Source organism: Protopterus annectens, chromosome 5.part1, assembly GCF_019279795.1.
Source record: "Protopterus annectens isolate FY-2018-M chromosome 5.part1, PAN1.0, whole genome shotgun sequence".
In the NCBI taxonomy this organism is placed as follows: Eukaryota; Metazoa; Chordata; order Ceratodontiformes; family Protopteridae; genus Protopterus; species Protopterus annectens.
Window position 1 is genome coordinate 753,164,008 of NC_056736.1, and position 25,809 is coordinate 753,189,816.

At 37.8% G+C, this 25,809-nt stretch overlaps 1 protein-coding gene across 2 annotated transcripts in view; it reads right to left on the minus strand.

Moving 5' to 3' along the window:
- P4HA3 (prolyl 4-hydroxylase subunit alpha 3) overlaps positions 1-25,809 on the minus strand; it is a 1,158,229-nt gene that overhangs the window by 194,325 nt on the left and 938,095 nt on the right. For both annotated transcript variants that reach the window (XM_044073397.1, XM_044073396.1), the window contains exon 9: positions 9,406-9,565. In XM_044073397.1, the coding sequence (XP_043929332.1) occupies positions 9,406-9,565 (160 nt within the window). The remainder of the gene's footprint in view (positions 1-9,405; positions 9,566-25,809) is intronic.

Sequence of the window (25,809 nt, forward strand, 5' to 3'; positions counted from 1 at the left end):
TATTATTTTTATACTTAAACATTTTCTCAATATATTCATCCTTTTGGCATGTCATGTAATTTATTTTATTTTTACACCAGCATGTATCCGCCTGATGTGACACTCTTCCTTCCTTAAATTAGGTTGTTTATTAGGAGAATAACAGACTTGTTTTTCTTTCGTTGTGCTGTCAGGCAGACTGTTGTGTGAATAAATACAATTATAGTTGTTATTATTAGTATCATTATAGATATGTATAGTAACATTATTTTTTTCATGTTTTTTCTTGTCCTGTTGTAGTGTTTTTACATATTTTTCTTTATCTAAGTTTTAAAAGATTTCCACTAGGGTAAAAAGGTAACCTTGCAATTCTTTTTATGAGGCTTAGGGCAAGTTAACTATTGATGAATTGTGGCAGGAGCTGGAAACGTTCGTTAGTGTGTTTTTAAAATAATACGGAACGCCAGCTCATAGCTTTCCTGAGGCAACTGCAATAACAGGATCTGCTGTGTGAGTAAATATGACTGAGGCACCTTAGTAAGTTCTTTTTGTATTCCTAAGCCTAGTTTTTTGTTAATATTCTGGCTCTGCTATTAATTTAACTTCCTTACCCAGCTCAATCCTATCTCATTCATTCCTGCTAGTTATTATAACACGTTCATATTACGAAGGCCTGATCTGTAAATTAACTACACTTCATTTTACCTCCCATTCATTATCTTGTCACTCACTAGTTGCACATACTAGTAGTTATGGTTTTAACATATTTGTAAAGGTTACTTTTAAAATTTACTGGGCGGGGGGGGGAGGGGTAGAGCATTCAGATCAGAACTTCCTGCAATATCAAATATCATACCAGTGCAGATCAAGGGGTCAGTCTTACTGTATGTTTTGTAAAAATGAGCTTTACAGTTTCTGAAGCTGCCCCCAAGCTTGGATAGTTTGTAGTGTCAAATAAGTAAAGTTTATGGTTTGTATGCTGATCCACTAACCCCAACCCTGTTTTGAAGTAGATTCCCCGATATCCAAATACCAGCACTGTTGTTGTACGTCAGGACTGTGCATTTATTTGATATGTAATAAGAAGCGAATCTGCTGTCTGACGTGGCTGGAACTATACACTGTTTAATGTTGAATGCTAATCTTTCTGTATTTGTATTATTGTTGTCGAATGTATTCCTTATTGATGGAAATGTTTTCTCCCTAATTCTGTGCTGTAAAAGTCTATACCTATTCAGATTAACATAACACATGACTGTAGTTAGTAAGTAAGTCACTATCGCAATATGTAACGCAGCTGTGAAGCAGTTTCAGAAAGGTAAAGGTGCCTTTGTTCTGCTTGGGATTTAAGCTTAGTTAATGAAAACAATGACTTTCCTATCGTTTTACCTTGTCAGCACAGCAGCCCTAAAGTTCTTGTAAAAATCATGTCTTAGTACCAGTCAAAAGGATTTGTCAACTGTTTTTCACAAGGAATCGGTGTCTCTAAGGAAAAAAAATGCCTCACGTATGACCAATGTGATTACTGCACTTACCTTGAAGCAATCTTAATTCTTACCTGTCTTCTTCGCTAAGTCAGAAAACAAATTGGAAAGAATTCTGCCTGCCATGGATGTGCACACATGACTCATATATTATAGTGACAAAGGGGGCACAGTCTGACTAAACGCCAGCAGTTCTGCTTTTATTACCCTTTTTTTCTCTTACCTTTTCTCTGTCACTCATTTGTCCTTCAGCTCCGACTGTTATAATATAAAATCTAGTAAAGGGTCAATTGATGAAACAAATTAAGGAAGGTAGAGGTAAAATCTTTAGTTCTGGGCTGAATTCAAATGTAATTTAACACTGGAAAAAGTGCAGTAGAAGGGAGTCAGAACCAGCTGCCAATGGAAATATAATGGCAGTATGCATGAGAAGTGCCTTTTTCATAGGTGAATACTAGGCTAACTGCTTTGAATGGACACTTTAGGCCTACTCAATAGCCCAAGATCAGAATCAAACCCTGTAACTTGTGTTTATGGGCTCAAAACCTTAATCATTATGCCAAATCCCGCCATTCCTTTACTATTAATTGCTATGTTTATGGAAAGCTGGAATAAACATTCGTTAGAAAAAAATAGGATGCATTAGGAACACGCGGCTCAAAGGCACTGACTGTACCCAGACAACCTTTATTCGACTAGAGGGAGAGCATCAGGGGATGGGCGTATGCGGCTGATGCTGACTCACCCAACCTAGGTGGAGGGAAACAGCTTGGCTCCCTGCACTAGTGACACCTACAGGAATGCAAGTGTATGGCTAGTAGTATGAAGACCCTGGTGCACCCATTTTGCTTGCTCAGGAGTCTGAGGACACATGAACGTGCATATGCACCTCCTAAGGTAGATATAGTGTAGCTCACAGGCTGCTGGGGGGGGGGGGTGAGGAGAGGACATGTACGCTGGATATGTAGACTTTCTCCTCTCCCTAATACCCAACTCTCACATTCACCAAGGAATGACTGGGCTGAAGGGCTGTCACCCTAATGGAGGAATAAACAGGTCCTTTGGATGCTGAAACGGGAGCTGTTTGGTCACACCTGTTTAGCAACAATAAATAAATAAATAAATAAGTCCATTAGCCCATCTAATCAGTTGTTTGTAGGCTCCTTCCAAATAGTTAGCTCGTTTTATCACTTTTTACTACAATAAAAACAAGAAAACTGACTGTGAAAGTTAATGCTAATTTCACTGTCACCAGCTAACACTGCAGACTTCTTTAATCACGAATCTGTTAAACCTGTGAGACTGCTATTGGGGTAGCCATTCATGCATTCTCTAAATAATACAAGCTTGATGTCCACTTCTGAAGAAGGCAGTACTTACTTTGCCTCCACTACAAGGCACTCTTTAGACCATCCACCATGGGAGCCATGCCATGTTTGGTACTTTTCCAATCATGTTACGATTTTCTGAAGCTGTGATTCTTTATGGTAAACATAAATGAGTAGTGTGAGGACACTCATTGTAGCATTAGATATCTGAATAGCAGGATAATTGTTGGTAGATAAGCTCACACTTTCCACCCCCGGTGCTGTGATGATTTATGATTGGTTCTGTAGTGCATATTGTTAGTTCAGAATCACATACAGAGTTACAGTACAAGTTTTCAGTTTATTTATTGCATAACTTTTGTTTACTTATGAGTTTATAAACTCACTTCTCAAATGCAAGTTGTTGAGAAGTATGACAGTGCAACATTTCTTGTTTTATTACAGTACTACCTTTGAGTAGGGCTATCACTGCTTTAGGCTTCTATGGATTATTTACCCTTCCACTAGAACATTTGTTGATAATAACAGCTGACTTTGCCTTACCTTGGTATGCACACACACACACACACACACACACACACACACACACACACACACACACACACACACACACACACACAAATAATAATAATAGTGAAGTGAGGTGTATATTATATGCCTCTTTTTGTAGCCAAGTTGCCATGCCATGGACATTTGAGTGAAACTGTAACCCTCTTCCTCTAGTGACTGACTACTGAAAAGGTCAGGACAAGCACTGAAGTAGATATACCACTGGCTTATTCCAAGTAATTATTTCATGCACCCGATATTCTACTCTTTAATCATCTCCTGTTGCTGTGAGCACACTCACATAGGTCTTCCTGATAAGTATTATATTGCAACACTTTGCATTTGTCCTTTGAGACTTTAGATATAAAAATTCAAATAAAATAAAATGAAACATGGCATTAAAGACTAAACACAAACCCCCTTCAATAACCTTTAAGAGTAATTTCAATAAATTGTCAAAAAATCTTTCATCCACTTTATTCTGTTGAGATATTTTGTAGTATCTCTCAGTAGCTGAGTAATATATTGGCTTAATTAATTGCACGTTGATTGTAGGGGTGTAGTTTGTTTTGTCAGAATCTACTTCATTGGGTGATGAAACAAGAACTGAGGGATACCCTCAAGGCCTCAATCACTCAGTTTAGAACGCACGTGTGTCTCTGGCCTCATCTACCCAAAGGTAATAACTGCAAAAGTGAGACTGCAAATAAAAGTGGCAGGAATGAGGTATGGTGATAGAGTTGCACTGACTTACTATTTGTGACGAAATGAGGAATTTACCAGAATGGGAGGATCTCCAAGAGCATCCACTGCTCATCTATGTTGAGATGAGGCACTTGACGTGGATTTGGAGTACCTAGTGAAGATGCCGCCTGGGTGCCTTTCATGGAATGTGTACCAGAGGTAACCCTCTATAAGGTGGTCGAAGGGTAGACCCAGGACATGATGGAGGGATTATATATCCCATACTGACTGAGAATGGCTGGCATATCAACCTAATACACTGGAGACATTTGCTGAGAATACAGAAGCCTTATTTCCCTGATCAACTTACATATGCAAAGAGCATTAAATATTAAATTGACAAAAAAAAGCCAAAACACTGTCTGCTGATTGCACCCCCTGACACTTTCACCCAATCTAACTATGCTTATGCCATTAACACACCAAAGCAAACATTGAGAAAGCAAAAAGGGAGAAACTTTTAGTGTGCATATATATGTATATATATATATGTATATATATATATATGTATATATATATATATATATATATATATATATATATATATATATATATATATATATATATATATATATATATATATATATATATATATATATATATATATATATATATATATATGTACATGTATATATATATATATATATATATATATATATATATATATATACACATATATATATATATATATATATATATATATATATATATATACATACACACATTAGAATAGTCTGCAGGTGATTATCTCTATGTCACGGTAGATTGGAGAGGGATATAGAGTTTAGGTGGTGTGACAATAGGTTTTGCAATTGCATGCATCTTGTTGAGACAGGAAGTCTTTAAACTGATTGAAATTTAAAGTAGTAAAGACTGAGCCTGCACTGTCTGAGTGCCGTGCATTATACGTTGAGGGGAAATGTGTGGATAAATGCTTCCACTCAGAAGACAGCAATAGTGGAGCTCAAAAGGGCTTCCTGGGGGGAAGGGGTGCTTCAAGATGGAGGGAATAGGCTGCTTTGGAGGACCATCAAGCTGACCTGCTCTCTACCACTTGTCATGGTTAAGGATTCCTGGGCAGGAACTAATGAGTCATATGACTCTTGCTTAGCTCAGGAATGCCTGGCTCTGGTCCTCCCCTGGCGCAAATGGACTGATTGGGGGTCTGGGGGCACAAGGAGAAGAGCCATCGGGCTAGGCCTTGTATGGAGCAAAGAAAATGCATCTGTTCCATGGCTAAACTGAATTTTAGCCAAATTAGACCTGTTTTATTGTGTTTAGTTATCACTTGTGTCATGCTGCCAGCCCAGCTATCTGGAATTTTGTCAATAATTCTTTGTCAATCAGCAGAGTAACTTCAGAGTTCAAAATCACAGGAAACATTTTAAAACAACATTGCAGGACAGTCTCAAATAAATACAGAAAACATCTAAACTAATCTTTAGTATATGCCTATCTATATCTAACACCAACAGCCTGGTTGTAGAAAGCTGGAACAAGATGACAAACTCCTCGGCTCGAACAAAAAATGTTTATTACATATAAGAAAAACCACCGTATATCACTGGTTAAGCGCTTTCATCTGAAATAGCCAGACTTCCTCAGAATATGTGTAATATATGTAATAAACATTTTTTGTTCGAGCCGAGGAGTTTGTCATCTTGTTCCAGCTTTCTACAACCAGGCTGTTGGTGTTGTCCTATCTATATCTAAAAGAGATACTGTGCCCTAAATCTTACTTACAGAGCAAGTGCAGATGATGATGAGTGGATCTTCTTGCCAGGTCCAAGACAAAATACAAAATGTCCAGTCTCTCCCTGCAAAAGAGTTTATTTATTTTATTTTATTTATTTATTTTATTTTACATTTGTTAACCAGGGGTGTCTGACTGAGCCGAAAAGGCCCTTTTTCAGCAGAGGCCCAGGGAAAAAAGCTCCACAAAGAAAAATTACAGACACATTTAATTATTTAGACATGATCAGTATACACACGAATTACAACAGACGTGTTTTTACAGTGGTATGAGGCACATAAACAGTTACAGTGGAGAGAACAAACAAAAAAATATTAATTTAAAAATAAAGGTAATTAATAGATTTGTGGTGTACAGCTGAAATTTGGAACATAGGTAGAATACATACATAGTACACAGGTACAGTACATACATTGTAGATTAGCCAGTGTTTGTGAGTAAGATTGAAAACTATTATCAAGTAGTCTAGGTTTAGTATGTGTACCTCATCCGCTTTCACTAGCCTGCGGAGCAATCATGGCACTGCCAGCTTTGCTTGAGATGTTGCCTGATGAGGTCTTTAAAGGAGGCTTTGGATAATGTGTTTTGAATGCTAGTGGGGACAGAGTTCCATTTTTTAGCCACTGAACTACTATATAGTGCATCTCCAAAGCTATTGTAGCTGTTGGTGACTTCTAGTAGTAGTTTGCTTGATGATCTAAGAGGCCTTTTGGCTGTGTGATGTTGTACTAGGTTTTTGAGGGCAGGACACTTATTGGGGAGGTAATGGATAGAATGACAGAGGCAAAGCTGATTGTAGGTTAGGAGGCTGGGCAGTTCAAGCCAGTGGAGCTGTCTCAAAGCAGTACAGTGATGATTTCTATATGAGCAATTTGCAGCAAAGTGGGCAATTCTGTTATAGCAGGCTTCCATTTTGCTTAGTTCAGTTTTGTTGAGATTAGTCAGAATGAGAGATGCATAGAATAGGGTGGATAGAAGTTGGGAGCGAGCAATGGTGAGCAATGAGTTCTTAAATTAATATCAAATATTACTGCTGGGTTAGCTTGGATGACATCACTTTTAGTCACCTGTGTTTAGTTCGCAGGCTAAACAGAAACCTAACAGAATTTCACGTCTCTGTGTTAAAAATACACATCCCTCAGATGTTTGTCAGATCTTGGAAGTCATAAAACAATAAAACACTTTACATTTTAAACCTAGTAATTACTTTTCTTTCAAGACAATAGAAAACTTCTAGCTCTAGACATTGTGCTTGCTATTGAACTGAAACCAAGAGATAACATCTTTTGTTTATGGCCCAACTATAAAGTAACTTAACCTCAACTATTCTTGAGTTTTGCAGGTTAATCTTCTATGTTCCAGCAGGGTATGCTGTGGTTGCATTCTTAAAGCTCAGTACATAACATACAGTTCTGTGCAAATCATATCAACATTCACAAATGACATAGAATTATTTACAAAATTCCAGATAGCTGGACACGGTTTAATATTAATTTCTCTTTAACATATAAGGATAGGAAAATATACTGCATCATGCATAAATTATGCAATTATCAGGAGTTCTGTATGGTGTCATACTATAGATTTTGCATAAAAGTATACATAATAGCGAAGACAAACATTCTTACTTTATAAACTATACATTGTTTTCCTCATTTCTTAACCTGACTTTATGGTCTGGGTTCTTTTTTTCTGTAGGGCTGGGTTGGCTTAATGGTTAAGGTGTTTACCTCATAGATACAAGGCGCAGTGAATGATTCTCACCTTTAAATGAAAATTGACCAGGCCTAAAGTGGCCTGCAATGGCAGCTAGCCAAGTATTTACTTATGAACATATGAACACCTTGTTACATTAATAAGAACTTTCCTGACGACATACAGTCTAGGGAAAACCAAACAAATAGAATATATTTTATTTAAAGTGAGAATCTAACTTGCAGATATTTTATAATTATTGTATTTAAACATAAGCTAGCATGAGTGAAGGCATTTCCTAATATCTTTGAATAGTAGTCAGGTTTAAACGTGACCTACTGAGTTTTCTAAAGACATATGGAAGAGACAGTAATACTAACATATAGGAGAAATTGTAATAAATGGCTAAATAATTCCACATTTGTGGTCATTGCCAAAAGCTGTTACACATCTGAAAACTATAGTATTTCATGTACAAGATGCTGGCATTTCATTTCATGTTTTCTGAAAAATTCAGCTGATTTATTTATTTATTTAACATTTATTTATATACTTTGAATCTGTAGATGCCTTCGGGAAATATACACATCTGATATTACTGGCAGCATATAAAATGAAGGGAAACAATGGATATAAATACTGGCACTGTAATGTTGTAAAAAAAAAACATGTAATTGATGCAATTTCCAGAACTCAGGGGACAGAAATGGTAAACCATAAGCACAAATGTAATTCTCTGACAAGGGTAGTTTAGATACTTTCTGTAGGAACCAGATGTATGATAAAGAATGTTTTACAGAAATATCTGTGGTAAGAATGGTTGCCCTTTACATTTTTGGTACATGTAAGGATTTATTGCAATGTCCACTTCTCATGACATTTAATTTTATATTCCTGAATCCAAGGCACTGTAGTAAGCTTAGTACGGTATGATGAAATTGAAGAAACATTTGTATATGGTTTAGCAAGTTTTTTTTTTTTTTTTTTTGGTCTTGCATACTAGCATACTAAATCAAATAGATATCTATCTTTTATAAAATATGTGATTTCAAAAGAGAACTTTACCCATGGAAAAGGAGATCTACTTTGTAGGCAGTATAAATCAGATATTGTTTTCTCCTTCTCTCAGCATGCTTGGACAAGTGCTGGAAGTTTGAAACAATGTATCTCTAGCTTATTTTGAATATTACTATTGCATGGTTTGCTTGTGTGTGTTCTGCATGTTATAAGCAGTAATGTGAGCCTGCAGGGCAGTGTGCTACTGGTTCAGCATCTATCATGCTGGTCTTTCTTATTAGCAAAGTGAAAAAGCTTGTTTCTACTTACAAACCAGGCTCTTTTTTGTGTTTTAGTACTAACGGTGGTGCTGCGGTAGCGTTGTCACCCCATAGCAAGACATTGTCCCGTTCAATTCTCAGCTATAGCGTCTTCTGTGTAGAGGCATACGTGAATGGGCCGTGCTTTTGTTAAAGGTTGTGCATCAGGGCTGGTAACCCGGTACGTAAAAAATCCACTACCAATCATTAGCGGACCGGAGTTCCGCTGTGGTGACCCCTAACCGGGAAAAGCCGAAAGACACAAAATTGCAGTGCAGCATCCGGTGGGGTAGTTGAACTCCTAAAAGAAGATGTTAACCTGAAGTTTCATCTGCCTAAGCTCTTGGTAACTCCTGTGGATACCCCCACCTACAATTCAGATTATGCAACATTTTATATTTAGCTGATCTTCCAGACTGACACAGATATACTATTTTACATTTTCTATAGTCATGCTTAACATTTTAGTACAAGTTTAGGACAGGACTGTAAAATTTTTACATTTTATTTTTATTGTAATATTACATTCATTTACATTTTGCAACTAGATTACTCACTGTAGCATGATCAAAATGGGGCTCATAATGACCTCCAATACCATAGTTCACCACTTGCAGGTACTCAGCATAAGGTGGCTTGACATTTAATCCTGTCAGGGCTGCAATGCGCTGATCCAGTTTGTGGATTAATGGGTCAGCTGTATCCTTCAACCAGGCACTGTAACATATAAACACAAATTGTTAATCTTTGATCTGATGAAAGAATAAAGTAAAGACACTTCAAGCAGTAATTCTGCAGGGGGCAACCCCCCCCCCCCTGCTACTTACGTAAACCACTTCTGAGATCACACAGCACTGGATTAAAGCAGACATTTTAACAATCCACTGACTGCAGATTTCTGCAAAAAAACACTGCATGCAGTCGGTCTAAGTGAATGGCACATGTGCACTCACTTAAACTGATACAATGTATCATCCTAGACTCACTTGAACATTTGACAAAATAGTGCTTGATCTAATGCTGTAAAGTGACTCACAAATAAAGCAAAATCAATATAAAAACTGCAACTCATATAAACGTACGTGACCACACACACACACACACACACACACACACACACACACACACACACACACACACACACACACACACACACACATACACACACACACAAACACACGCACACAGCCTTTCCTGTGTATTTATGCCCTAGTTGTATATCCCTATGTCTGGAAGTTTGTGGGAGTGCATATGTCTACATATAATACCTATATGTAACTATACCTGATGTGTACATACACAGACACACACAAAGATGCATATAGTGGTATTGCATGTATATAAGTATGACATGTATAATGTATATAACTGGAAGTTATTTGCATCCATCGTGTGTACAAAAAATGCATACATACATATATGTATATGGGTCCAGAAGCATTGATCAAGTGTACGTTTTTCAATCATGTGATCTGACATCTTTTAACTCTGGCATCAATTCTGAATGACAGTTTTGTTGAAAGAGTTAAACGGGTATTTATAAGGTGTGTGTGTGTGTGTTTGAGTATGCAGATGCATGTGGTTTACAGTTAGAGTGCGTGTATTGGTGCTTGAATGTGTGCATTGTCTGAGCATGTTTTGTGTAGTGGCACTCTTACTTAAAGTTTGTTTAAGGTAAAGTATAGGGTTAGGGTTAGGGTTAAGACTAGGGTTAGGATTAGGGTTAGCACACACTACTAAGATGGTGCAGGTTGGTGAAAGGGTGAGAGTTTGGTTAAAAGATTACAAACGAAAACTGTTTTTTTTTTTGCAGTGTTTTGTAGGTTTGGATTTAAGAGTTTTCAGTAATATGAATATTCAAATCGATTTTGTCAGTGTTTTATACTGGACATTTAAACAGTTTGATCATTTATGATAAACACACGTACACACATGATGATACATGTCCTACTAGCCCTTTTCCTGTGTTCTCCTATTGCTTACTGTATGTTCATCTCTAGGATTACCTTCAGATTCCTTTCTTTATGTTTTGTTTGTGTTTCATCATCTAGCTCTGTGTTCCTTTCCTGTTTCTGCTTCCAAGACGTAGTATTTTGCATTGAATTCATGCTGCCATGTTTAAACTCAAATCCTGTCAGATTTCATATTGTCCTTTCCACTACCTGGTGGCAGAAATACAATATTTCAAAAACAAAACAAAAAAAAAAAAACAAGAAACAAAAAAAGAACAAATTCGAAAACAGCTTTGCCTGCATACCAGCTTTGAAAAAGAAAATGCACAATAGATGTGCCTCTTCATAAAACTAAACCTAACTCTGACCCCACAGTAACATTCACACTAACATAACCCTAAAAAGCAACCCTAACCTCAAACCTAGCTGTAGCAATAAGATAAGACAAAACCTCACTGTGGCCCCAAATCTATTATTGGCTCTTATAAGTATTTCAGCACTGACCTTTGACCAGGGTGCACTTCATGGAATGTAATACTTGAACAAATGAACTGTTAACCAAATTTACATTTACCAGAGTGTCATTTGACTAAATGGATTCACAAAAACTGCCTAAAACTAGTATAATTTGAAACTATGTTTTATCTTTTCACATCTCCTGCATATAAACTATGACTTGTAAATATATGATATTAGTATAATGTTATTCAACACTTGGAAAGTATCTTTAAGAATATTTTGCTTACGCAATTTTTATTTCTCATTGTAATATGTAATCCTTGGAGCTTTTCTCCCAGGGCCTCTGTTGAAAAAGGGCAATTTTCAGCTCAGTCGGACTATTCCCGGTCAACAAATGTAAAATAAATAAATAAACTAGACTACAAGACCAACAAGTTCAAATATTTCATTAAGAATTTTCTATTTATGTATTTGACATTTGTTTACTGAGAAAGTCCAACTGGGCCAGAATGTGCCCATTTTCAGTTGAGACCTGGGAAGAAAAGCTCCAGAATCAGAATCTTTCAAAAATCAAGTACAGATACTTTGAATCACAAAGTATCACGTTACATTACAAAACACCAGGTACAGATACTTTAAATTGCAAAGTAACATGTTACATTACAAAACATCAACTACAAATATATTAAATCACAAAGTAACATGTTACATTACAAAACACCAGGTACAGATATATTAAACCACAAAGTAACATGTTACATTACAAAACACCAGGTACAGATATATTAAATCACAAAGTATCATGTTACATTACAAAACACCAGATACAGATATATTAAATCACAAAGTATGATGTTACATTACAAAACACCAGGTACAGATGTATTAAATTACAAAGTATCATGTTACATTACAAAACACCAGGTACAGATATATTAAATCACAAAGTATCATGTTACATTACAAAACACCAGGTACAGATGTATTAAATTGCAAAGTAACATGTTACATTACAAAACATCAAGTACAAATATATTAAATCACAAAGTATCATGTTACATTACAACACACCAGGTACAGATATATTAAATCACAAAGTAACATGTTACATTACAAAACACCAGGTACAGATATATTAAATCACAAAGTATCATGTTACATTACAAGACACCAGGTACAGATATATTAAATCACAAAGTATCATGTTACATTACAAAACACCAGGTACAGATATATTAAATCACAAAGTATCATGTTACATTACAAAACACCAGGTACAGATATATTAAATCACAAAGTATGATGTTACATTACAAAACACCAGGTACAGATATATTAAATTACAAAGTATCATGTTACATTACAAAACACCAGGTACAGATATATTAAATCACAAAGTATCATGTTACATTACAAAACACCAGGTACAGATATATTAAATCACAAAGTATCATGTTACATTACAAAACACCGGGTACAAATATATTAAATCACAAAGTATCATGTTACATTACAAAACACCAGGTACAGATATATTAAATCACAAAGTATCATGTTACATTACAAAACACCGGGTACAGATATATTAAATCACAAAGTAACATGTTACACTACAAAACATGAGTGAAAAAAAGGATGTAATGAGAAAAACATAGGACATATATTACATAACAGAGTGCAAAGAAAAACAATAACATGAGTTGCAAAAAATATGTGAGGGAAAAATAGTCATATTATTTGTTACCTAGATTAGCATGTGGTAAATAAGACCTGAGACAATTCTAATAAGGAATTTAAAGAGATATCAGAGATTACACGATTAGAGACAATGAGCTGAAATTGAGTGATGTCTTGGTATGAGAGAGGTGTTCATATTATGGTTATAAAAAAGGATGGAGAGAAGGAGATTATAAGAAGAGTGCAGGTAGGGTGTCTTCAGGTAGCTTAAGCGAGTCGGGAGGAAAGAGGTAGCGGAAAGGTGTGCGGAGATGAAATAAATAAGGTGAGGTAGTGGGGAAACAGAAAGGAATGGAGTAGGAGGCAGGAGAGGGCAGTGAAGTATGATCTAGGTTGAAGGGGGTGAGTGAAGTATAGTGGCTAAGTTCAGACAGGATTGGCACAGGGGCAGGTCTAAGATTTTGTAAGGTGTTCTTTTAGGAAACATTTAGACTAGACACTAGACACTAATCTTCTCATCCCCACAAACTCAATGATTTTTTACTAACAATATAGTGTGTTTAACTCATTTAGTTTAATAGTGTTCTATTTCACATACCTTATATATTGTTTTATGTATATCCATGCCTAATTTGCAACTATGATTATGTTTTTTTTACTTACTCATAAGCTAAAATGTAATGTACTATTATTACTTGCCAAATCATGGTAATGTACCTATGTATTTGTTAATCTATTCTGTAGTATGGAGCTTTTCTCCCTGGGCCTCCATTGAAAATAGACATAAATCCAGTTGGACCAGCCCAGTCAACAAATGTAAAAGGAAAAAAAATAAATAAATAAAATAAAAAATTTAAAGGTGGGTAGGTTAGATCTTCCTTTCTTTTTGCTAGTATTTCCTCCTAAATCCTCAGAACTTATGGTTATTTAAAACAAACACAAGAAGGGAAAGATGTACATTTTAATTTATCTAAGGATGGATGGCCGGCAGTAAAACAGTTGTAAAATAACATTATGTTCTTATAAAGTCATCAGTTAAAGGAAGCAGCATTGATAATTCATTCATTTTCTGATATCCACTTTATACTAATCCAGAATCCAGAAAATATGCCTGCACTGAACAGGTATGAGAGAGAGAGAGAGAGAGAGAGAGAGAGAGAGAGAGAGACAGAGAGACAGAGAGAGAGAGACACACACACAGAGACAGAGAGAGAGACAGAGACAGAGAGAGAGAGAGAGAGAGAGAGAGAGAGAGAGAGAGAGAGAGAGAGAGAGAGAGAGAGAGAGAGAGAGACAGAGAGAGAGAGAGAGAGAGAGAGAGAGAGAGAGAGAGAGACAGAGAGACAGAGAGAGAGAGAGAGAGAGAGACAGAGAGAGAGAGAGAGAGAGAGAGAGACAGAGAGAGAGAGAGAGAGAGAGAGAGAGAGAGAGAGAGAGAGAGAGAGAGAGAGAGAGAGAGAGAGAGAGAAAGGGAGAGTATTAATCGTGGGTAAAACACTAGTTCTTTACTAGTTACAGACAGACATGTATGAGCATGAATATATACACACTCACACAAGCACAAATGCAGCTGTGGAAAAGAGGGTCACCACATCTCCTTCTTCTTGTGTTTGGGACATGAAAGAAAATCAATTGCAGAGAAAGCAAAGTCCACACAGAAGGTACTGCAACTAGAAACTAACCTGGAGAACCAATCACTGTATGTTAGCAATGCAAACTGCTGCACATAGACAGTCTTCTTCTTATTTCGGCTTTTTCCTGGTTAGGGGTTGTCACAGCGGAGCATCTGTCCGCTCATGATTGGCAGTAGAGTTTTACAGTGTTGAGTTGCCAGCCCGATGCCCAACCTTCCACAGAAGGCACACACATGCACACACTCACACCTAGGGCCAATTTAGAGTGTAGTAACTAAGGCCTGGCTCAAATCCCTGAAAAAACAGAGCCATAAGGCTGAAAATCATTTGCAAAGTTTTATTTATTTATTTATTATTTGCATTTTTTACTGGGAAAGTTCAACTGAGCAGAAAGCTCTCTTTGGCAGAGATCTAGGCAGAAAAGCTCTATAACTGTAAAATTCAAAATTATCTAAAACTTTCATATTGTTAAAGTATTCTTCATAAAAATGACATACAGAAAAAGTAACATTAAAAAAGAGTGAATTACTTTCAGATTCACTGTACAGAATTTAGGACTTCTAGAACATAAGCATGCATGAGAAATTAGCATTAGGATATTGTTTAAATACAAAAACCTGTTCAATTTTGTGCAAATACACAAATAGAATATACTGCAGTTCTGTAGATTTGTAAATATAACAGATGGGAGACATAAGTATAGACAGACCTGTAAAGGAGGCCATCTGGTGAACACAGTTATAATGAGGAAAATAATACACAGCGTTACAGTGGGGAAGATAACGTTGATGAAGAAGGACAGCTGAGGAGGATGGTGAAGGTGGGTAAGTAACTCGCATGGCCATAATATTTACTGAATAAAGTTGATGTGAACACATGGGATAACTGGCAGGTATGACTGAGTCTAAGACATAGAAACTGGAGGTAACTTATCCAAAGAAGAGGAAGGGAAGCACCACTGACAGATCCAGGTATCCTTCAAGTATGATCTTAATGTGGACTTAAAGGAACTGGGTTCTAGTTCTGTGTGAAGACCACTGGCAGATCCAGGTATCCTTCAAGTACAATCTTAATGTGGACTTAAAGAAATTGGGATCTTGGTGTGATAGAGATGAGTAAGAAGTTCCAAATTGTAGATACGTAGCAAGAGTACAGAGACTCTCTGTGTACGTTTTGGGAAGAAGTTATTTGTGTAAGGAACTGAATATTTCCAGAGGGACAGTACCATTGATGAGGGTCATTAGAGATGGACACCTCCACAGAATGTGTGGAATTTTATGTGCTATTTTTAGTAGATATTAGTTACAGTAGTTTGGGAATCTGAGCAAGTTATGTTGCCTGATGGCAATATTAGCTATTTTGTTATAGCACTGTTCTAGTTTTGTAAAGGAGGTTGAGTGAATGGTTGTAAAGATAGCAGCAGAGTATGAGAATGTGGATCTTATGAATGCAGTCCTTTGTCTTTGTGAGCACAAGCTGCTCTGTATAGTAGGTCAAGTAAGTTATTAAATGTTTTCCTGACTACTTGTTGAACATTGAGATTGAATTTTAGGTTTGTATCAATGATGACACCAAGGAGTTTCACATGTGAAACAGTTTCAGTGGTGGTTCCATTTGAATGAAGGCTGAAGTTGATTTCTGAGTATAAGTTGCAATTGGGGATGAATAGTATTAATTTTTTTTTTGGGTGGGGGGGGGTTCATACAAAATAGGGCTGTACAAGTCAAGCTCCTATGAAGGAGAAGGAGGAGTGCCTGTCCAAGGGTTGAGCATCTACTGATCCTGGAAATTTTAGACCCATCAGCCTAACTAGCCTGCTCTGCAAGGCAGTGAAACAGATTATCATGGACCTCATTAACAAGGACATTGGCAACCACCAAACACTTGATCCCACACAGTTTGGCTTCATCAAGGGGAGATATGAAAAAATTGTTTGCACGGAAGCAATTGCACGGCTCAAGAGAACACGATACAAAAACAAAAAGAAGAGCCAGCGAAACCCGTTGTTACATAGGACAGCAAAGAAATACACAGACTGGTTTCGGCTGGTACTAACTACACAGCCTTCTTCAGTGTGAATTGAGCATGCTCCAAGCTTTCCTTTAAATAGACTGCAGAAAAATCTGATTGGTTTAAACTAAAACTTATCATTCAACCCGGGTGGAAAAAGACCACCCAACTTAACAATCCATTTTTTCTCCTTTGAGTTAAGTAATTCATGCCAACCCGTTTTATTGGATTTTTTACCCCGTATGATGTCAATAATGGTAAACATAAAAGAAGCTGAGGGATGTGATACCTGGTGTTTGAATAGGGCATTATTGATTCTGCCTTTTTTGATGTTACTGATGTGCTCCGAAATTCTCAGTCTGAGTGGCCTGGATGTTTGGCCTATGTAAAATGCTCCGCATGAGCATGTAGCTAAATAAATTAGCCAATCTGAGCTACAATTGGCAAAAAATTTTATTTCATAAACATTGGAAGAATTTCTGCTGGTGAATTCTTTGGTTTTAGAAATTGTGTTGCAATTTGTACAATGTCCACAAGGATGACAACCCGTAAGAATTCAACCTGTGAGTGTAGTTTGAAGTGGTTCAGGGTTGTCCACGTAATGTCCATGTTTGTAATGACTAAATGTGCTGCCCAGATTTCGACCTTTCCTAAATGAGAAAAGACATTGATTCGGAATAATAGAGGATAAATCAGTATCATATAGTAATAGATTCCAATGTCTTTGTATGCTCTGAATAAGATTGTCTGAGTTTCTGCCATATGTGGTGGTAAATCTAAGTGGTTGATTGGGAAAACTCTGATTGGTCCTATAGGTTAGTAAGTCTTCCCTGTCCATATGACCCACTTGGTGTATAGCATCGAAGACATGGCCCATTTTGTAGTCCCTATTCCTGAATCGATTGACAAGATCTTTACTTTGTTCACTATAAGATATATTATCAGAACAAATACGTTTAAGTCTGATAAATTGTGATTTGGGAATATTTTTACAGATGTGTGGGGGATGAAAACTGGTAACATGTAATATGGTATTATATTCAGGATGTTTTCTGAATACTTGGGTGCCTAGGGTATGGTCAGATAATCTGTGGATGGATACATCTAAAAACGTAATGTTGTCAAAATCATAATGTAAAGTGAAATGTATACCCCATCGGTTGTTGTTGAGATATGTAACGAATTCAAAAAGACCTTCAAGATCACCCTTCCATACTGCCCAGCAATCATCAATGTATCGTCGCCAAATGTCAAGATGTTCAGGGTATATATTGTTACTACTGTAATGTTAATACTGTTGTATATGAGGTCCTTCTCCAAATAAGCCATAAAAAGATCGGCATAAATGGGCGCAAAGGAAGAGCCCATGGCGGTACCCTTGGTTTGCCAGTAGCAGACATCTTGGTAGAAAAAAACATTGTTGGTCAGGACATATGAGGCCATGTCCAGTAGAAATTCGTTAAATTCACTTGTGTAAAGACCTGAGATTTGCAACCAATAGGATAAGGATTCTAATCCACCAGAATGGGGTATGTTGGTGTATAGGGCGCTTACATCTAAAGTGCACATGCGCCATTCAGGTTCAAGCTGAGTGTCAGAAATGATTTGAAGGAAATTGGTGGTATCCTTTAGGCATGAATGGATAAGTGACAATAAAGGTTTCAATTTCTCAGCCAAAAAAAGGGAGAGGGGTTCAGTGAAGTATCCCCTGCCTGATACAATTGGTCTACCTGGGGGGGTGTATGGGATCCTTGTGTATTTTAGGCAAGAAATATATGTATTGATTGGATGAATCCTATACTGAAAGTTGATGCATGAGATTGGAATCAATAATGGAAGCATCTCTGGCATATGAAAGAAATTCAAAAATTTCTTTTTGAAATTTAACTGTCGGATTTATTATCATTTTAATTTCATTGGTTTTGCTGGCTCTTCTTTTTGTTTTTTTTCATCAAGGGGAGGTCATGCTTGTTAAATTTGGTTGACTTCTTTGAGACAGTCACCAAAGCCAAGGACGAGGGGAAGACAGTGCACACTGCCTACCTTGACCTAGCCAAAGCCTTTGACACTATTCCCGACTCAGGCATAATAGTTAACTCTCCCAACTAGGCATCAATCCATATGCTACCAGATAGGTAGCTAACTGGCTCACTGAGAGAACCCACCTAGTCAAAATAATGGAAGCCACCTTAAGCAGTAGACCCGTAATGAGTGGCGTACTCCAGGGTTCAGTCTTGGGACCTCTGTTATTTGGGATATACTTTTCTGAGGTGCAGGCCAAAACCAGTGGTCTATGGCCAACCAGGTTTGCAGATGACTGCAAGCTGGGTGCGGTCAGCAATTCTCATAGTGATGTGGACATCCTCCAAGAGGGTCTCACTCAGACAAATGACTGGTGCCAGAAACATGACCTCAAGTTGAATACCACAAAATGCATCATCATCATTATCATCCCCTTTGGGGAGAGTGATGATCCCACAATTTATCACATTAATAACAACATCCTAAGCATGCAATCAGTCGTGAGGGATTTAGGCACTCAGGTTGATAGCAACCTGACATTTGACCACCATGTAGCTTCCGTTGTACGGAGAACTTTCTACATAGCCCACCTTATAAGTAAGGGTACCTCATCCAGGGACAAGGAGATCAGAACATCCCTGTATTCTGCCCTTATAAAGCCCTACTTGTTTCATGGGGAAAACATGACCAAAGTAAAAAATGAAAAGCAAACAAGAAACAAGCTCAACATACATTGCTAAAAGGATTCCTGCACAGGATACGGACCACACATGATAGACTAGCATTCTGTTTAGTTTGCATGTAAAGCCTGTAATGAGCTTAACATAATGTAATCCTGTCTTTTATTACAAATACTGTCACATGCATTTCAATACCCACGGCTTATATGTTATCTAGTTATGTAAGTATTCTCTGCATGGCAACAACAGAAAGGCTTTCAATGTTGGCAATACTGCTTATTAAAACTTACTTGCATCTTACAATATCAGACAAGCTTAACTGATGGTTATTAAAGCATTGCTACTTAAACACAGAGCAACAGGCACTTTCTGAATAATAATAAGCATAAATCAACAGTATAAAAATATGGCAGAAACAAGAACATTCTGCAAAATCAAGGACAGATGAAAAGCCACTGTAGTACTTGTGTTTACCTTGGATGGGGGGGATACCCTGCACATTTACACTGCATAACTGCTCCTTGCCTTGCTTGGGCACATCCAGAGTCACTACATGGGGGAGTGGGGTGCAACAAGTTTGTCACAATTTGAAATGTCTCTGGCTGACGGTGATGGCCCTGACACATTTGTCATACCTCTCAACCTCAGAGCAAGAAATCTGGACAAAGCCATACACAGAAGTGGGACAGAGGCCCACAAATAAGGACAATTTTTAAATATTGCTCTTATAAACTTAGAAAGATAATAGAATAGTAGGTCTTGCATTTGTATGAATTTTCTGAAGGGTATGAAATCTGAAACTCAAATGTCTTTCATTATTTTCTAACTTCAGTCTTTAATGAATTGCCACTAATTTGCCAAAAAAACACAATTTTACAAAGAATGGACCAAAAATGTGATGCAAAAATATAAAATAGCCACACAATACAGCTGGGAACCTGTCAAAGAAGGGACACTTTTTAATATTAGTACTGCTAACTTGAGCAGCTGACAAAATAAAATAATCTACATGCATTTCTGAAATAAAAGTAATATATAACTGATTATTACAGTTATTTATTAATTGTAAACTCTCCATGTTTTCTTCCAAAATTGCCATTTTGCAGAGGGATTATTAGGGGAAGAGCAACATTTTGAGCCAAAATCAGGGACAGTTGAGAGGTTTGGATATGCCTAATTCTATAAAGCAATTTATTTGCACATACCTCTCAACCTGTTAATGCAGGAAATCTGGACAAGGCCAAATATATTGGGGGAACATACAAACACTATTAAAAATTGCTCTTGTATAAACTTAAAAGACAGTTGATAGAATAACAGGTCTTGCTTTAGCATGCATTTTTCTGAAGGTTATGATGTCAAACTCAATGTCTGCCATTTAGTGACTTCATTCCTAAATGATTTGCCAGAAAACCACACATTTTATGAGGAACAAACCAAAAATAAGAAGCAAATATCTATTCATTCTGCAAAAATATGGACAGCTGAGAGGTATAGTCAACCGGGGCTGTCTGAGTTTGCTGCCCTTCCCCTCTCAAAATCATGGTCGATTGGAGCCTCTCCCCTGCAACCATTTCAATGTCCCATTCCTTGGTTATTTTGTCCCATTTATCATAAACACTGTAATGTGCATACTGTTTTACTTCTGCAATGATTTGGATTTCATTTGAAAGTTTTATTTTGCATTTTTACAGCACAAACCCCAATAGATATCTGCTAAACAAAGCAATGCAGTCTCACAATGAAAACAGACTTAGCATTAAAACTTCTCTGCCCTTGAAACTCACATGCATTGAAACAGCATTGAAACCCACACTCAAAGAAAATACATTTTGCCAGTGGCAGATAAAGATTAAGTTTGGGCTGTTTTCAAATCATAGGCTCCTTTTGGGCTGTTTTCAAATCATAGGCCCCTTGAACATGAAACATACACATGCTCTTTGATACATCTTCCCGATTGTATTAAATTGTATTCCTTGTACAATACAGTGCAGTTGTTAGAGGGCATTTTAAATTTATTGTTTTGAATATTTTTCCAGTAAACAATGAAACAAAATGCATGCACCAATGACAAAACTACCCAATTCAGAACATTTCCATCATAAAAGTCTACTCAATCTTCTACAGTCCACCAGTATCAGTAAATATGAACAATCTCTGAAGTAGTAAAAGTCATCTAAATAATTCCACATTAAAGAAATATGTAACAATGAAGAGGTTTCTGCTAGCAAACAACTTTATATGTCATTGTTTATTAATCTACAAATAAAGTGCCTGTTGCCCTTGAGGAATAAATTGCCTATGTTGCATGCATTAAAAAAATGATAAGCTAGTGATATCGCAATAGGGAATGTATGGCAAACTGATAACAGGTTCATAGTTACTACTCTAGGTATCGTCGCCAAAAAGGACTGCAGCATCCACCCCCTTTACAACACAGTACAGTATCAGCAATGCATCTATCTTCTGTGGGAGTAGAACCCACAACCTTCTGCATCAAAAACAAGTACACTACCTGTTGTGCTATTAACAATGCAAGCAGACTCGGAATAAGCAGCACTACAGTTTTGTTCCCCTGCAGCTCTCAGCTCCTTGTAAAATCTACTCAACACACAGTTGTATCTCTGAACTTTGCCACACAAGAAATCTGGAAAAAGCCGAAATTTATTGGGGGGGGGGGACAAAAGCCCAAAAACCAGGGACACATTTTAAACATTGCTTGTACAATGTTGGAAAGTTGCTAGAATAAAATGCTGTGTTACCACCATACATTTCACTGCCACGTCTTTAACCCAGGGGACCCTGTGCAAAACAGTCAGAGAAACATACCACTATGCCAAATCAGCTGTTTTGTGAAAGAGAGGAAGACAAACTTAAATGGCTACCATTTAGTGAATTCAGTTCTCACCATAGCTGTCAACCTCTTCCAATAATGGGGTAATATAGCCCCCAAACATATTCAGTGAATTCAGTTCTCACTATAGCTCTCAACCTCTGAGCAAAAAACATGTGGACAAAGCCAGCAATGGGGGAATACAGCCCCCAAACATTCAGTGAATTCAGTTCTCACCATAGATAGCTCTCAACCTTAGCACAAAATACCTGGACGAAGCCAATAATGGGGGAATACAGCCCCAAAAATAGGGACAAATTTCAAATATTCATGTTATAAGCTTAGACAACTGCTAGAATAAACGGTTTTGTGTTACCATGTACTTTCTGAAGAATATGAAGTCTGAAATTCAAATGCCTATTATTTTTAAACATTTAACCAGGAAACTAGTCTGACTTGGAACAAAAGACAATTTTCAGCAGAGCAGGGAGAAACTCCAGACACATCTTTGTAAGATGGGAGGACATGCAGACTCCACGCAGAAGGCACCCCAGCCAAGAATCAAACCAGAGAACCTGTAGCTGTCAGGCAGCAATGCTACCAGTGCACCTCTACATTACAGATTTTGCAAGGAAAAATGTAGATACAGAAACCACAGATTTTATGAGGAACAGAACAAATATGAGACAAAAATCTGCAATTTTTTTTTACAAAGGGTGGTGGATAGGGAATTCAGGTCCTTGCCACCTGCATCCAAGGTACAGGGTTCAAGCCTGAGTATCTCTACCCACCACCATTTGTTCTCTCTAGCCACCAGTATATAGCAACTGGGGCATTACACACACACACACACACACACACACACACACACACACACACACACACACACACACACACACACACACACACACACACACACAGCAACCAATCATGTCCACACCTATCTTGAGTCCAGTAATTTCACGAAGCAGCAGTACAATCCAAGTTATGAAGCCTTTACACACACATGTATCCAGCCAGCGACCATTTCCACACCTGAAGCAGCAGTCCAAGTCACGAACGAAGCCCACGCAGCAGTGAAATCCCCGTGAGAGCTCACCCCTCAGTCCTCATTGGTAAGCAGTTCGGAGCTCCTCTGCTCTGTGCGGTCATCACCGCACAGATTCCTGGGTATCTCACCGCACAGATTCCTGGGTATCTCACCGCACAGATTCCTGGGTATCTCACCGCACAGATTCCTGGGTATCTCACCGCACAGATTCCTGGGTATCTCTTCTTCTGTACCCAGACTGCTGACAAAGGCAGTCTGAGTTCCCCAATGTGTCTGCGGAGGAGTCGGGACTCGTGATTTTTTTTTTTTGTTTTCTTGTTTCACAGTTTTTTCTTTTGGTTTTTCTAGGTGGGAGGGCTGCAGTCTTGCAGTCCTATAGCATGAGCCACCCCTGACCTCATTATTTGCTTTGATGTAAATTATAGCCATGGGACTGGAGGAGTTTTGACTTTTTTCTTCCTTACTGGAACTTGTTGGTTTAACATAATTAATAAAGTGGTGTTAAAATTTATGGTGTTACCTAGGGAGAAATGGTTTAAAATGTTGCATTTGTCCAGTCCAACTATTTCAGAAAAGTATTTTTATGAAACTTAGATAGGTTCCTGAAGAAGTAGTAGAAAGCTGGTTGTAGACTTTGGAAATGTCCCAATGCCATAATTAGGATGGTGGTCCCTTAGTATCCGGAAGGATTCAGGATTCAGGATTCAGGATTTAAGATTTGTGGTTAAGATCCGTTCTACAGTGGTTTCTTTACAAGCTTAGTGACCGGAAGGATTCAGGATTTGTGGTTAACATCCATTGTAGCTTTGTTTCTTCACCACTGGCTTTGTTTAATTTAGTTGGGACATTAATAAAAAGGAAAAAAAAAACATGATCTCAGTATTTTGCAAACAGTTTCAAAAATAACTTGACCAAGTGAAGAAAAATAACATGTTATAGGCCCCACTGGGCAAGACTGTACTCTGCAGTACATAAGGTATACTCAAGAAACCACTTTCATGACCAAAGTCAATTTAAAGACAAGGTGTTGATTGAGCTTATGAGCTTCTCCAGCTAAAACACTCGAATGAATCCAGGCCATAACAAGTGTAGTGCCAAAATCAGTTAAGGATATAAAAGTTATATAAACTTTACAGCACAGTGCAGCAGACACAGATAGCCTTGTGCATCTTGTTATGTTCACAAGGTGATTCCTAAAGTACCAGAATCCTGTACCAGTGAAAATAAAATACATCAATCAGTATGTCAGCTTGTTTCACACATTTCCTTCTTTAAAGTACTGAATGTTTGTCCAGACAAAAATTCAGTAATGGTGTATGAAAAGTCTTCTTCGTTTGGCAGTGTTTTACTGTAGCTACCTCCCTTAGTTGGCATGTAATTATGTTCTGCTTATGTTCCTCTGTGCACACTGGGCCAAACTCAATTCATCATGGTAAAAGTAAGTGCTGGGAAGTTTAGTGGTAAGGTAGTGTTAGGGTGTGTGTGTGTGTGTGTGTGTGTGTGTGTGTGTGTGTGTGTGTGTGTGTGTGTGTGTGTGTGTGTGTGTGTGTGTGTGTGTGTGAGTGTCTGTGATGGGGTGGCTGCCATACTTTCAAATGCCCTTAGACTAATGAGCAAAGCCTGTAACATTGGGTTGGGATGACCATAAGCTACCAGGAAGAATACAGATTTGGGTTGGGAGGGCAGAGGGACCACTAGCCACCTGACAGAACTCTTCACTGTCATGCTTGAATGACATTTATACAAGACAAGTGTGTGTGTGTGTGTGTGTGTGTGTGTGTGTGTGTGTGTGTGTGTGTGTGTGTGTGTGTGTGTGTGTGTGTGTGTGTGGTGGGGGGTGTACTAGTCACCAGGGAAAACAGATTATATCTTCATGACAGTTACAAATAATGGGGATGGGGGGAACCACTAGACACTAGTACGAACTCTTATATATTGTGCCTTAATGGCACATAAACATATTGGGCACTGGGAGGAAAAAATGGATACCATGGGTAACTCTGAAAATGTAGGATGGGGTGGAACACTAGAAACCAGGGACACTTTATATAGTAACTTAAAAGCACTTACGTAAAAGAAAACGAAAACAAAGTGGAGCGGTGAATGACTAGATACCAGGAATGCTACAAGTAGCACACTTTAGAAGCACTAAAAAGGATTTGAACCCTGTACCCAACCACTCAGGATATTATCCCTCAGTGCCATCTCTAGACAACAGAGATATGATGTAAAAATATATTGCTGCTCATCCACATGTCAGAGAATGGTAGTATGTGACGCTCATCAACATGTCAGAGAATGGTAGTATGTGATGCTCATCAACATGTCAGAGAATGGCAGTATGTGACGCTCATCAACATGTCAGAGAATGGTAGTATGTGACGCTCATCAACATGTCAGAGAATGGTAGTATGTGACACTCATCAACATGTCAGAGAATGGCAGTATGTGACGCTCATCAACATGTCAGAGAATGGTAGTATGTAACGCTCATCAACATGTCAGAGAATGGCAGTATGTGACGCTCATCAGCATGTCAGAGAATGGCAGTATGTGACGCTCATCAACATGTCAGAGAATGGTAGTATGTGACGCTCATCAACATGTCACAGAATGGCAGTATGTGACACTCATCAACATTAT